Genomic DNA, 16,262 nt, shown 5'->3' with positions numbered 1-16,262 from the left:
TGTTTTTGGATAAAAAATACTTTCATTTTTGAACTTACTGGAGAGAAATAGGTGAGATGTTTACTTACTGCCATCAAACAGACAGAGTGGAGGAAGGCACATGTTAAATTTGATCTCTTTTGCTTCTTTGGCAAATGGAAGATCTAATCTGCAGCATGCTCCTATTCATTCTGGTAGGAACCAGAATTCAAATTTGAACCAGAAGTCCTGAAGTAATCCCACCAGCTATGAATCTTTGTACTTAACCATGTTTCATGTCTGATAACTGATGTTCTGGAGGTCAAAATGTGGTTGAGGATTGTGTTAAGTGTGAGGGATTGCAAGATACAAATAGAATATAAGCGACCCCAGGTAAGGTTCTTTGTAAAAAAAAAAAATGACCATAAACAATTCATTAATAATAAATATGTTCTAATGATATTTTAACATAACATTTACTTACTACCTCAACGATATCGTAAACTGTATCTGAGAATTTCCTAAGTTTTCAGAAATTATTTAAAAACCATTTGGCTGCTTTAAGACAACAATTGTGAACAGCCATTTTATTCTGTCAGTCTATTTTACAATAATTATAGATGTTCTGTCAAGATAATACCGGTAATTCAAAGACATTAGACAACATAGATGTCAAACTATTATGGACTTTCAATCGCCTCTAAATTGAGCATTTTAGAAATGCTCAGTGTGACTTGACTTTAGACAAGCTTTACAAAAAACCAACAGCAGCCAATTACCTGTAGGTCAAAAGTAAACTTTGACCTTTTCGGAAATGGCCCCGCACACTAGATCTTGGAAAGCACAATAATAAAAAATTGCAAGCTGTTTCCGAGAGACAGCTCAATAAAGGATTTAAAAGGAAAAAGAAGAATTCCTGTACCTCTCATTTTCAAAATCCCCTATTTTGTGAGAGAAACTTGTCTGACTCAGTCCAAGTTCTGCCACAATATTCTTCAGCTATAGACCAACACTGAGCAATTTTGAAATTCCCATTTCAACATTTTGCCTGACATGTACTTTAGATCCAAACTTTAGTTTGGATTAAAAAGATTACACAGAAACAAAGAGAAATATCTTCATTTTATGAAAAAATAATTCAGTGTAAAGCATTTTAGCTGGATATGAGATACAGGCCACAATTGCTTCTGCAAGAATCTTCAAGTGAAAAGTAAACCTTACCTGTCATCAAGCAGATGAAGTGGAGGAAGGCACATGTTAAAAGATTACTCTTTTTCACTATGGAAGCAAGTGAATTACAAAAAAATAGACAGTATATATAAGAAGAAAAATAGTACAACTTGTCTTTAAAAAAAATTTCCCTTTATTAGGAACATCTTGGATTACTAAAGAAAACTGTAGTTTTAAAATCTCATGTTTAACCCACTTCAGAACTCATGAGACAGACTTCCTAGAAATATCAAACCTGGCAGTGTCCCCTGAAGGAAAGTAATGAAAAGGCTGATGCCTTGATATACTTGACTTATTTACAATCTTGGAAGGAATGATTAGTCATTTTGCCTAGAAAATTCAAAACAGCGGAGTAAAGCCTAAACAGTCTGGCTTATAGAATGTGTTAACTTAGAAACAAAAATATCACGCTCCTTTTCTTTTTCATATAGCTTTCTGCCTACAGCAAATCAAATGAAAGCCACTGTGCTTTGAGTATGTCAGGCAGTATTTTCAGAGGTTAATCCATTCACCAAGGATCCTGCACAATAGTAAGCCTCCAGCCCGTATCTAGCTAACTACTCAAGCATGTGCTTTAACCATATGAAGAGTCACAGGAATTATTTACATGCTTAAGTTAACTATATGCTTAAATGCTTTTCTCAATAGGGTCCAGAGCTCTCTGCAACTTGCAGAATTAATTCCAAAACATGGCCTGTTGGGAAGAAAAGTTAGGGTGATTTCTTGAGTGCTACTCATCAATAGAGATCAGTGCATGCGACAACAAATCTGAACTAGCTATTGCTGAGATTACGCATAACAAAAACCATAGTTCTTTTCAATTTAATGGTGAGAAGTATCTTTATTTGGGTATGAGAAGTACATAGATTCTAGCTGTATGCCTGGCTTCTCTTTTCAGCCTATTTATTTCTCATACAGCTTCCAGATGCCGCCTCACTCATTTCCCATGCCTTCATCTGACAGTCACTAGACCATGTAAAATTAAAACTAACAGCGTACAGAACTAAGCGTGCTGGAACAATTTGTATAGTGGGGGTGCCGAGAGCCACTAAACTAAACTGTAAGCATTGTATATAACTGAAATGGCTTCAAGCTGTGGGGGGAGGGTACTGCTCCACACCAGTATTCATAGTTCCTGCACCTATGTACAGAACATATACTATCAGCATTTCTTCAGTTTCCTAATTCCGCAACTGAATTTCTTCTAAGACGCATAGGCAAACTGACTAAAGTTGTACTACACCATTCTGCTTACAATTACTGTAGAGTAGAAGGGGAAAACTGAAAACGTTTCCCCAAGAATCAGTTTAGAATTAAATTTAAGGCTTCATCATGCTTCAAAAGCAGCAGTAATTACAGTCACCACTTTCTCAGCTATATCACTAATTATATCACTAAAGTACACTAATTGTCTGTCTTTACTCTAGGGTACACTTAAGCTTACAGTAACAGGGAAAAAGCTGTGCTAGTCTATATGAGCTTACAGGAATGGAATTAATACTGCTCAAGATAAACAGAACTACAACCTGGCAAAACCAGGATGACAAAATGTCTCTTGGAATTTTCTCAGGACAAAACCCAAAGATCAACTAGCTGCAATCTTTAGGTTATACAAGGACCTGGGTCTCAGAATGAGCTTGGAGTGACTTCCTGTAACTAGATAGGAGCTGGGATATACAACAAAGATGACACATTCAGGCTCAAAGGAGAAGTTACACTGACAGAACAATCCTAGCTGCCAGCCTATTTTTGGGGTAGATGGTGAAGGTTGGGTTGCATTTGCCTGGCTCCCACAATCCTAGCACGGAATCAGCAATCACAGCAGTGGCAGTTTCACGAGGGGGAATACATACAGTAAAGAAAATACTAAGCCATGGCCACATAAGAGAGAAAGGGGGAAACTAGGAGAGTTTGAAAGTTAGGTCCATGTTGGAACAAGAAGTGTAGTCACAAGACACGAGGACTGCAGCCACCTTCAGCAGAGAACATGCTAAAAACTAGCATCAGTAAGCTGGCCCCTATTATAAGTCAGAAAAGCCTCACATTAAGACCCAAACTAACATAAAGAGATGTGAGTAATGTTTTCCTGAAGGATATTATTTCAGCATCTTAGCCAAATACTTTTATGGGTCACAAATAGCTATTTTTATAATGTAACAGGTAATACATTTATCATACAGCTTGAGAAGCATATTAATCAGGGTTCTCGCCAAACTAAATTAATTTTTCATAGTTAAAAGGGCAATTAAATTTCATGACATTTCTCCCCCTTTCCCCTGATCTATTTTGAAACTCAACAACATACTTAGTCCTAAAGTGAAGGCTTTTCAGCCTCAGCAATGGAAAACTGCCATGAGCCCAAATTTATTGACAGGAAAATTATGGGGCATTAAGGTCATACAGGCAAAGAAAACTGTTATGTTTAACTGTCTCCATCACCACTTCCACAACTTGATATCTCACACCATCCTTCAGCCTGCAAGCACAAGCAATAATGAAGATGCAAGTCTGTTTCTTGGGTTATTGTAACTGCTATACATTGTAACTGTAAAGAAACAGGGAAGAGGAGGCAAGCATCTTAATGGTAGGGGTCTTAACTTTCTTCACAACTTTATGCTACTGAAAATAAAGATTTAACATGGGAATCATTAGGCCAGACTAAGTAATGGTTGAACAGCTCTCCACTCTTTCAGTCCCCCAAGGTGCAACTCAGAGGTTTAACTCTCAGAATGGATAGACATACACACACTAGGTCTGATCTAGCCCCTGTGCTAAAAATAGCAGCATGCTACAACAGCAAGGCCAGCAGCATGGGCTAGCCATCCGAGCATGCACCAATGGTTCTCAGATGGGATCGCACATGAATGGATACCCATAGTCATCACCCCGACCACTCTTCTATTTTTAGCTCAGAGAAATCACACGTACAGCTGCTGTGCAGAAGTGCCTACAGATACATAGATATGTTAATGGTAGTAGCCAGCTTGGAGTGACATTTCAACTCAACATTTCATTTGTCTGAAAACGTGCCTCCTTACAGAAACAAGTACAGTAAACTATTTCATATCCGGCATTCTATTATCTGGAACTCTCCTATAACCAGCATTTTAACCATAAGTAAATTTTAGTTATGTTTTGCATAAGTACAGTGTAGTGGAAGTAAATACAAATAAGTACAGGAAATACAGTATACATTTACAGTGTACAACACTACTGTTATTGGGAAATAAAGTGCTCTGCAGACAGTTTGGTTTGTTTCTTAATATCTAATTTTCTTTTTTTCTAGTGTTATGTCTTGTTTTTCTTTAGTGTTATGCATTGACAGGTATACCTCAATTATCCAGAATATTTTAATATCTGGCAACCTCCCAGGCCTGGGAATGCTCGACATGAAAGAGTTTACTGTAAAACTTAAAATTACAGTATCTGGAACATCGAGAAAACACTTTGTTTCAAGCTTTTTCTTCCTCTTTGTATGGCTGACAGAACTTTGAATAAAATCCACTTTTAGCATTTTCCCCTTGTAATTTTTATCCTTGTGTGTGCACATTTTTCACATACAAAATGAGCTAAAACTCCATTTTTTAAAAATAGGAAATTTATTTAAATCCCCAAGGACAGGGGAGATAATTCCAGAGCAAGTACAGAACGCGAAATTATTTTAATTTTTTTTCTTATTAACTTTTCAAGTTGAAACTGTTGCTTAATTGAAGAAGAATATAAAGACAATAACGTTTGTTCTGCAAATGTTCACTTAAATGTGGGGCCTTTCAAGCAAATCAAACCTTTAAACTGTGTGTGTAATAGTGAACCACATATTATCACAAGTCTAACAAAGCACAGGCAATGTATATGAAAACCTGAGAGGCCTACTAAAATTTCCACAGTGGTGACCCACTGTTTACATTGTTCACAGTAGTCTGTTTAAGGTTCCCTTGATTATTTATTATAGTCATTTGGTATCCCGTGTTATGGTTATATTATAAGCTTTTTGGAGAAGAGAGTCTTGCTGTGTGTTTCTACAGTGTTCAATGGAGACATAACCACTGACTAGGACCTAAGGTGCTACTGCAATGCAGGTAAATATTCTATATAATAATCCTCCCCAAGGGTTAAAGATGGGTACAAACATTAAGGCTACTCTTACTTAGGGATTTCTGAAGTTACTTTCCTGAACTTAATCACTAATCAATCTATAGCATTTAAAAACAAGAAAAAAAAACCAACCAACCAACCATGGAGCAAGGAATCGTTTCTTGTCTTGTTGTGGATGTTCTAAGTTATAGCACTCTGATAAATACAAGACTGCCTCTCATCTCTCCATACTGTGAGCACCATAATCATGGAAGAAAACAAGAAACTTGTTGTGTGGGGTACCTACTGCATATCTAATACTGTTCTGGAGTAGCCAGTTTATTAAAGCCAACTATCTGGCTTTCCTGAGATTAGTCATTGAAGTGGCAGAGGAGAAAAATAAATGCATATCTAAAAAGATGTTACCTTCCCTTAGTCGCTCTACTACAAAAGTGAAACCAGTAGTTCGTGGATGCAAGACGTATTTGTATTTCTGAAGTCCATTCTTTTCAGCAAATTCATTACTGCGGGCTTTGGTATTTGCTAAAGATTAAAAAAAGAAGCACATTAACTTGAATATTAGCAAGGATTATAAAGTTTCATAATATTATAACTGCTCCCAATACAACAGCAGCACACAAAATATATCATTGTAGCAGTTGCTCCGAAGGCAGTAGACTGAAACTGAGCTTGGTTCATGATTCATAAAACCATGAGATACATCAATTTGTGGAATGTTTTTCCATATATGATTATTTTAAAATTATCTGTTTACTCTTTGGTGAATTCTTAATTAAGCTGTCTTTCACATTTACCAAAGCTATCTATTGCATGACGTAATTAAATGATTATAGCAGTATACAAGTTGCGTAAGTGCTGGGAACTGGAACAACATTTTAACTCAAATGATACAATTTATAATGGAGTAATCTTTGATATTATGTATTGAAAACCTTTAAGGTCAATGTTTTGTGTCAAGTAGAATTGTTACAAGTATCTTATTCCCAGCAGAGAAGAAAAAGTTTATGTTTCTAAATGTAGACAAGCAGCCATTAGTCAACTGCACCGGATCAGTATTTTTTGTCAGTTAGCTTATCAATTTTGAAATTGACAGGCTTTAGTCACTAGTCTGGTCATAAGTTTGTGTTGCACTGATCGACATTACATTTTCATCCAATTCCCCTCTGCAAACATATTGGCTTGCTATCATAAGCACGGTGTTCACAAGCCATCTGAAAGCAGTTCTGGTGAAAACCTGGGGAAGTAAAAGTTTTCAGTGAAGCAGCCAGAATCCAAGGTAATAGCACAACTCTTCAGAAATAACTACTACGCATCCTATTCAGCGAATCAAAAACCAACACAAAAGAGAAAACCTCTGAAGACATTTGCTTTATCGTATGTACAGTACAGGTGAATTCTTCAAAGTTGTCTGCTCAAATTAATGCATCCACAGTGGCCTTGCTTGCTGCAGTCCATTGGTGTCACTGTATCTTCAGGGTCACCCAGCCAAAAGGCACCTAGGATCTCCCCATGACAACATGATGAAAAACAATTTAATTAAATGTATTTATTAAATAGCATCTGATGTTTTATAGCCAGGGAGGTGTTCAAAAGGGAACATTCCAGCAACAGAAGTGTGGAATAAGATCCATGTCTGATCAAAACAAAGTCCGATGCTACGTAGAAAACAGAGTTTTCATCAGACTCAATTACAGGTAACAGTAAAAATGACAATGCTAATGGAGAGCTCATTGTGTCTTAATAAGCTAGTGTAATGCCAACAGACCCAGGTCATCCACAGGCAGGACTGACCCTACAACCATGGAAGCTAAAGCCGTGTGCTCTACCACATGAGCTAAGGGTCAGCTGCCTCTCAGATAAGCCTGTAGAGCAGAGACTTCACTCTCCATAGTAGGTGATCTTAGCACCTCTGGGGTTACATACTTCCCTCAGCTGAAGAAGTGCATCCCAAGCTTCTGAGACCTTCCAGTAGTTCATCCTCGACAAGCCCCTACTTGTAACACCAACAGACCCAGGTCATTGGCAGGCAGGATTGAACCTGCAACCACAATGTCTATAGAGTAGAGACTTCACTCTCCCTAGTACATGGTTTCAGTGCCTCCTGGCATTACACTAGCAAAATCGATCAAGCACAGGATTATCCCTTTTCCTTTTAATTCTATCAAGCTTTGTCACCTCACTGATCTGTCAAAAAAAAAAAAAGAACAAAAAACAAAGGCATGACAATAGATTAATCCTAATGCCTGTGTTAGTAAGGCACTCTGGTCATTTCTGTGAAGCCTTTTTTTTAATTCAAAACCACATGCTCTCTCTATGGCTCACTGGTAGATGTTACTTTACACAGACACCCTCCCACTAACGAACATGCTACTCTGTAGCAATGTGCTAAACAATTTTTCAAATTAACAAGCACCACATACTATGCAGAACAGCCTCTTTCATGGATGTTGTCCTTAAAAAATTACCAGTGGAACAGAGGGTTACTAACCACCTAATTTGGAGATAATAAATAGCTACTACCCAGCAACCACTATGCCATACTATGGCATACTTCCAGGGGAAAAGTAATGAATGCAATCAAAAGAATCCAAACATATTTTGCTCCAACATAAAGCTACATTACAAAAACATTATGGTTAAAAGTTTCCAACCCTAGGAAATCTGAAGAACATTAAAACAGCTGAAAAATTCTTCCACTGAGAACCAGTATCCACAATGGCTAGCTGGCCCACATTTAAGGGCTGTGGCTACACAACCCCTCCCTTTCGGAAGGGGCATGTAAATTATGGCCATTTGAAAATAAAAATGAGGTGCTGATATGAATATTCAGCACCTTGATTGTATAATGGTGGCAACCCGGCCTGTTGAAAGTGCTGATTTTGAACCAAAAATACCCATGTAGCCGGGGTTCCTTCGAAAGGGTGCCCCGACCTCGAAAGTACCCTTCTTTCCCAAAACAATTTTTTGAAGGAACCCTAGCTACATGGCTATTTTTAGTTCAAAAATCAGCTTTTTTGACAGGCCAGGTGGCATTCATTATGCAAATGAGATGCTGAATATTTATATCAATGCCTCATTTGCATTTTTGAACAGGCATAATTTACATGCCCCTCCCAAAAGGGAGGTGTAGCCACGGCCAAGAAGTTTAAAAAATTCTGCTAACTTCATTAACAACCTACTGCTGACAGAAATTTGGAGAAACAACATTTACCAAGGGAGGGTCTCTGCACCCCATAGGAGGGAAATCATGAACGAGTGTTGGGGAATTTGCAGCCATCCTATCCTCCCCACACTGCTAAACAGGAAGGGGGAATGGCAGACCGATGTGAGAACATGCACCAGAGCAGACCTGGTTTAGTGTATTCAGAGTGCACATGGCAACAGAGAGCAACAAGCAGACCCAGAACTTATTGCTGAGCCTTCTAGCTGGGGCTTGACTATTTGTGTTCCTGACATTTTCATTGACATTTCAGTCAATGAAAAAAATGATGTGCAGGCGATATCAATCTAATATCCCCAAAAGCTATGTTAAAAGAGCATCATTGATGCTGCAAGTCAAGCACCGAAAAGTTAAGAAATGCCAGCATTATGGTAGACTGTGCAAACTTCATTTGCTCCCCATATGCAAATACTTTCATAGAATCATAGAACACTAGGACCGGAAGGGGCCTCGAGAGGCCATCAAGTCCAGTCCCCTGCCCCGACGGCAGGACCGACCACTATCTACACCATCCTTGATAGACATCTATCTAATCTGTTCTTAAATATCTCCAGCGAGGGAGATTCCACAACCTCCCTTGGCAACTTATTCCAGTACTTGACCACCCTGACAGTTAGGAACTTTTTCCTAATGTCCAACCTAAACTTCCCTTGCTGCAGTTTAAGTCCATTGCCTCTTGTTCTCTCCTCAGAGGCCAAGAAGAACAAGTTTTCCCCTCCTCCTTATGACACCCTTTAAGATATCTGAAAACCGCTATCATGTCCCCCCTCAATCTTCTTTTTTCCAAGCTAAACAAGCCCAATTCTTTCAGCCTTTCTTCATAAGTCATGTTCTCCAGACCTTTTATCATTCAAGTTGCTCTTCTCTGGACCGTCTCTAATTTCTCCACATCTTTCTTGAATTGGGGTGCCCAGAACTGGACACAATATTCCAGCTGAGGTCTAACCTTTATGATACAGTCTTTAACTATATGGTCACACACTGTTTTTCCCATTGGATTTATGCCTCATTCTCTTTGCTCTGGGGATGAATAATGTTTGTGTATGAAGGGAGGCTGCTCTCTCTAGTTGTTAGGTGTGTAATGAATGAGGCAGAGAAATGCAGGGGGAGAAAGGGACTCTGTGGCAGAGACAGAAGCCATTGTCTTGAGACCACCCTATGTAATACCCAGCCAGTAACTTAAACCAAACTGCTCATGCATGACCATTAATAAAATGTTTTTACTTTTCTGGGTATTCGATTTAAGACACTGGGGCTTGAGCTCTCACAGACACAATTGAAGTTGATGTGAGCTGTGCTTGGAATACACTGCTAAATACACAAGGTAAGCCATGCCCGGGTCACACCCACACCACATGCGGAGGCCGGGGCAAGGGAATGGGAACGGGGACAGGCAGGCGTGCAGGGGGCGGGGGGAGAGGGACAGGCAGGCACACTGCACCCCGCCCCACACTCATGAGCATATCTGCCCACCTTCATCCAGGCCATCAACAAGATCCTCCTGTGGCAGCTGATCTGTGTTGGGGACCTGGACGATGCCAACCAGGGCTTCGAGGACTTGGGCCTCCCAAACTGCTTCAGGGCTCTGGATGGCACACACATCGCCATCCAGGCCCTGGAGCACAGCATCAGGGCCTATGTAAACCACAAGGGCTACCACTGTGTGGTCCTGCAGGCACTCGTCGGCACCACTAGTTGCTTCCAGGGCATGTATGTGTGCTGGTCCGGCTGCGCCCATGACACAAGGGGGTTCCGGAACTTGGGGCTGGGCCGCTGGATACCCAAGGGGAACTTCATCCCCCAGCAGAAGCTCCCTGGCGGGGACACCAGAGTGCCGCCCTGCATCATGGCAGATGCAGCCTACCCCCTGCAAGCCTGGCTGATCAGGCTGTATGCAGGTCACATGCAGTCTACCCGAAGTCAATTTTAATGAGTGGCTCAACTGGGCCCACAATACGGATGAGCGGACATTTGGCTGCTTGAAGGGGCGCTTCAGATGCCTCCTCGCCAAGCTGGAGGTGGGCCTCCAAAGGGCCCTGGCAGTGGTCAGGGCCTGCTGCACCCTCCACAACCTTGTGGAGGCAAAACATGAGCCATTTGTATAGGAGTGGGCCGCTGAGGTGGGGTGCTGGTACAAGTAATACCCTGCTGCCCCGTGCCGCCAGGCCCAGCAGGATGGGATGCAGGTACAGGAGGCCCTGTGCCAGGCCTTCAACTGAGAGCCACATTAACCACCCCCCCCCACACTGCACAAACACCCCACCCACCACCACTCCCACAATGCACAGGGGACATGGGGTTAACCACAACAATAAACTGTTTACATGCACTTTACAAATGTCTGTGCCTCTGCATACTTGAGGGAACTATATACAAGGGGGTGAGAGAAGTGCAAATGGGGGCTGGAGGGAACTATTTACAGGGGTGTAGCAGCCCTGGGTGGGTGGCCTGAGAGCCTCAGGAGGACCGAGGCATTACCCCTTGACGGGGGTGGATGGCCAGGATCCCTGTTGCCTGTGCCTACCCCTCCATGTCCAGGGGCTCCGTCAGGGCTGGCCTGGGGCCACGAGCTCAGGGAAGTAGGGGCACAGCTGGAGCAAGGCCCCTGCGACTTCACTGGGGTCAGCACAGGGCAAGGGGCATGCCCTCCCCCGACGTCCACACCCTGGGGTTCCCTGCATGGGTGACCTGCGGTGCTGAGTGCTGCACTTCAGCCCCAGAGGGTCCAGGAAACATGGCCATCCGGATTCCACAAGCAGCAGGGCCTGCAGCCCACCCTCGGTGGTACTGAGAGCCCCCTTTCCCAGGGGAGCCAGCATGCACACCACCTACCTCTGGGTCCCTCCAGGAACTCAGACCAGTCCACCCCATGGATTTCACCAGGGACACTGACAGCTGCTGTGGGCCCCAGGGCACAGGGGGTGTGGGAGAAGCTTCCATGCAGAAGGAGCAAGGCAAAGGGTGGAATGTGTGGAGCCAAGGGCATTCAGGCCTCAGCACCACCTAGACCACAGCACTGTCTCTTCCTGCCCCCACAACAGCCGTGTGCAGCAGTGCTGCCATGGCAATTCAAAGGGGCCCAGAGAAGCAGCAACTGGAGCTCTGGGCCCCTTGAAAATGCTGGGCTCAGGGACGATTGCCTCCTTTATTCTTCCCCATCAGTGGGCCTGGATTTCACACTCCACATGAGACTATGGTAATGGAGATGACAAAAATAACGTTAACATTTCTAAAAAATCAGCTTCCATTATTAAAAATAATCACTAATATTTTATAATAAAAAATGAGCTTTACAAAACTAAGGCTGTGTCTACACTAGCTACCACCTTCAAAGGGAGCATGGGAAAGGGCGTTGGGAGATTATTAACGGAGTGCTGCAGTGCACATGCAGCAAGCACTTCATTAGGCTAACTGCCCCCCGCGGCAATTTCAAAGTGTTACATTTTGAGGAGTCAAAATAGCCCAGGCACTTTGAAGTACCAGCGAGTGAGCTGCGGCTACACGCAAGCCAGCACTTCGAACTTTAACACTTCAAAGTCGCCAGAGGGGAGAATTAGCTTAATGAAGTGCTGCATATGCAGCGCAGCACTGCATTAATAATCCCCTGACACCCTAATTGCCATGCTCCCTTCTAAGTTGGGAGCTAGTGTAGACACAGCCTAAGAGTTCTACATGAGTCTCCTAGTATTAGCTACATTTCTTCTTGATAGAAACTGAAAAGTCTTTGCAATCCATCGTTTTGTTGGCAGCCATTCAGCATCTCACAGTTTGGCTTCAAAACAATCCTAAACAGTAACAATGTAAACTGTGAACATTTAATTTTGAATAATTGTTTTTACTGACTCATTAAACACCACATGTAGAGGAAGAAATATACACTTGGTACCTGATGGCTGCTTACTGTAGCAGTCTTGGGCAACCTGATCCACCTCTCCTATATGATAAAACCCTCCCATATCTGCCAATCTTGTCAGCAGAGTTTTCACAAATATTTCTATATATTGACATTAATGGGATGAGACCTACCAGTGTGTTTATACTTCTTGTTGATGTGTTAATCAGGAGGTACAAACACACACTGGTGATGGGTACTGTTTTCAAGAATACCTTAAATTATGTAAGCGACTTAAGATGCTTTTGAAGACTAAACTTGGTGAGTTTAAACAAAGTACACTCATCCCTCATTAAATGAGTACTTTATATACGAGTACTCGCTAAAATGAGGGACACATATACTTACCATTGTTCACTATGTGAGTGAACTTCGCCTGCTTATATGAGCCAGCCGCGGGGTCCTTGGCCAGGGCGCGGGGAGACCCGCAGCCGGCTCACCTCCAGCCGCAGGGTCCCTGGTTAGGGCATAGGGAGAACCGCAAACAGCTCAGCTCCAGCTGCAGAGTCCCTGACTGGGGGATGGGGAGACCCGCAGCTACCTCAGCTCCAGCCATGGGGTCCGTGGTTGCGGGGGTAGGGAGATATGCAGCCCCACCTGCTCCCAAACACTCCCCCTGCAGCAACTCCTTGCACACACACCCCATCCCACTAAGTCCCGACATTCTCCCAGACTGCAGTTCCCTGCACAACGCCCCCCCCACCCCAAACCCCCCGGTTACGGCTGCTGCAGCCTGGAGGAACAAGCTGCTACCACCTCCTCCACCGGAGCCGCCACCAGGTTTTAACCCTCCCTCCCACTCATGGCCCCAAACTGCCCTAGCCTTTAACCCCCCACAAACCGCCCACCACCCAAGGTTCACTTAGCTTTCCAAGGCAGTGCCACATGCTGCCACTCCTTCCCTGAGTTAGGAGCATTAAGAACCAGAGACTTTTACATGTACTTTAATGGTAATTTACTGTACCTCTTACGAGTTTTCTATGAGCAGAAAGCTGGGAACCAACTGTGCTTGTATAGGGAGGGATGAGTTTAGACTTTTTATTTTTTTTTTTAAATAAGGCTTGAAACCTGAATTTCTCTTTCAGTCATCTTTGGCAGAGAAGCACAGATTGGAGTGAGGATACTTTAGAAAACGTATTAACATATACAAATGTTTTTTGAATATCGATTGGGAACTTTAGCAGTAGGAAGTTAACGTGCAAGGACTTCAGTTATTTCAGCATTAGTTTTACTATGCCACATCCTCTCAGAATTCATCATCACTGCCACAATCGTCTAGTGCAGGATTATATACAAAACCAACCAAATAACCCATCTGAAATTAAATAATAAAGAAAATAGACTAAGAGTTAATTTTAGGTGAAAGTACTGAAATTACAGCTGTGACATTCAATTTCCTCCCTCCCATCCATGATCTCTGCAACAGTCTTCATTGAATAAATAGGTTATGTTATTGATGTTGCCCTCATCCCATCTCCCTCCTTTGTTCCTTTTGGTACCTCTCCTGGTAATTAAGATTGAGTGAGGCACAGACCTCATGTCCCATTCATACTGAGAGGCACCTAGCATATTCTGGAGCGCTAAACAGGGAGAAGATAGATGATCAATTTTTGCCTTAATCTGCTAAATAAATAAATAAATAATGTGCTCAGGCTGTGTGCCGATTGGCTGAGGGGTAGTCAGAGGGAGGGGCTCTCTCAGGTAGGCCAGAGCTCTAAAGCCCTGCTGGCATGCAACCAGGGAGCATGCAAACAGGAGGGAGTTTTGAGAGGGGAGCTTAGAGGGAGCTAGTTACCACTTCAGGTGTAAGAGGCAGCATCATCCCCAACTGCTGGCTGGAGCTGAGGGACCTGCTGCAGCATGAGGAGCAGGGGGGGCGAGATCGAGGGATGTCAGTGGTGGGCAAGTGGTTTTGGGGCATCTGGTATGGCTGTGAGGATGGCAGCACCCACGGAGGCTGTTTGCGGCATGCTGGCCCAGACTGCATGGCTTCTAGGCCCAGTCCTGCGCTCCCTGCATGCACGCGCCGCACCAGATCTGTGGGGCTCCAGGGACAGCCGTAGCCAGATGAAGAGTTGGTAGCTTTGGCTGGGACCCAGGTGTGGCTGGGCTGTGAGATCAGCGCCTTCCTGAAGGATGTGGGGCTGCAGCAGAGTGTGGCCAGGTGCGGAGAGGCCAAGGGAAGCGAGGCCTGGGGACGAGAACTGATAGGGGACAGTGTGGTACAGTTGGGAGACACGGGAGTGGATGGGGGAAAAGGGGACAGGGAGGGAGGATCTGGGGGGTGATGGTAGCCGATGAGAGGCAGAGGGGTGGGAAGGAGGGTCCTGGGGAGGCGAGGTGGTCGTCATGGGGAGCTTTGGGGACATGTGGCACCAGGGAGGTGAAAGAGGTAGTGGGACCGTACCCACATTCTCCATGCCCCACTGCCTTGTGGGTTATCCTGGAAAGGAGCAAGGCTAAGGGAATAAACCCTGACAGAAAATCCAGAGGGGAGTCCTAAGGCGGTTCTGTGCCAACTTCTGGCATTGACCTGGCAACTCCTGCAGCTGAGCTGTTACCAGACATAGAGGTTATCCTCTCCTTTGGACTATATCAGTAAAGCCAAGCGGGGAACACTGGCGTCTGGGCAGCCCAGGGTCCCAATAATCGCCCAAGCTCGCGCCTGGAGAGGTACTCCAGCATCGCTAACAGCGTTGAACCAACACGGGAAGTAACAGATACCGGTTATAAGCTCTTGCTTGATTGGCATAGAGAACGAGCGCCAGGGGTTGCCTCCGACGGTGGGAGAGATCATCGCATCTCACTGGACAGTCCCTGCCCGCCTCAAGCTGGGTAGCCCCCAGCCAATAGGGTACTGTCCCGCCACAGTTCACCTGCCTCACTGGGTGCGTGAGGCTTAAGATTCCCAAACCTGACAAGTGACCTGAAAGCTGAGCACCAGGCAAACCAATAAGAAAATCAACAAGAAAAGGAAACCATCAAAGTCTTAAGCTTGCTTGCTGGAATGTGAGGACCATGCTGACAGGTCCGACTGAAGATCTTCAGGATATCAGCGACACCCGAAAGATCGCTGTCATCAATGAGGAACTGAAGAGGCTCCAAGTTGACACTGCTGCTCTGCAAGAGACACGTCTTGCAGATTCGGGATGTCTAAAGGAAAAGGACTACACCTCTTTCTGGCAGGGTAAAGCCCGAGAAGAACCCAGGGAGCATGGTGTTGGCTTCGCCATCAGAAACACCCTTCTACAAATGGTGGAATTAGTCATGGGTGGATCAGAAAGACTCCTTCAGGTCATACTTCAAACTCGCGCCGGTCCTGTCCACCTGATCAGCGCTTACACCCCAACCCTGTACACCGCACCAGAAGTAAAAGACAAGTTTTATGACGTGCTTAGTGCTGCCATCGCGAGCAGGTATTTGTGCTAACAACTGTATATTCTGGATGACTTCAATGCGAGAGTTGGAGCCGATCGTGACTTGTGGCCTTCCTGCTTAGGACACTTTGGTGTGGGAAAAATGAATGAAAATGGTCAGCGTCTTCTCGAACTTTGCACGTACCACAATCTGTGCATCACAAACACATTTTTCCAAACCAAGCCACAGCACAGAGTGTCGTGGAGACACCCACGCTCGAAACACTGGCATCAACTAGATGTGGTCATCACTAGACGTGATAACCTCAAAAACGTCCTTCTGACATGCAGCTATTATAGGCTGACTGCGATACAGATCACTCGTTAGTTTGCTCCAAACTCAAGGTGATTCCCAAGAAGCTGCACCCCTCTAAACCAACTGGAAGGCCCCGCATCGATGCCAGAAAGACAGCTAACTCAGAGAAAGCTGAAAAGTTCAGCGCGACCCTCG

General features: G+C 44.0%; 1 protein-coding gene across 5 annotated transcripts in view; it reads right to left on the bottom strand.

The window, feature by feature from the left end:
* Positions 1-16,262, bottom strand: part of LCLAT1 (lysocardiolipin acyltransferase 1) — a 196,677-nt gene that overhangs the window by 61,750 nt on the left and 118,665 nt on the right. For 4 of the 5 annotated variants that reach the window (XM_074989851.1, XM_074989850.1, XM_074989854.1 and 1 more), the window contains one exon: positions 5,689-5,805. The exons of the other annotated variant lie outside the window; for it this stretch is intronic. In XM_074989851.1, the coding sequence (XP_074845952.1) occupies positions 5,689-5,805 (117 nt within the window). The remainder of the gene's footprint in view (positions 1-5,688; positions 5,806-16,262) is intronic. 5 annotated transcript variants of the gene reach the window in all.

This window comes from Carettochelys insculpta, chromosome 3 (assembly GCF_033958435.1).
Source record: "Carettochelys insculpta isolate YL-2023 chromosome 3, ASM3395843v1, whole genome shotgun sequence".
NCBI classification, from domain to species: domain Eukaryota; kingdom Metazoa; phylum Chordata; order Testudines; family Carettochelyidae; genus Carettochelys; species Carettochelys insculpta.
The sequence above is the reverse complement of the archived record's forward strand: the minus strand, read 5'-3'. Positions and strand labels throughout refer to the sequence as shown.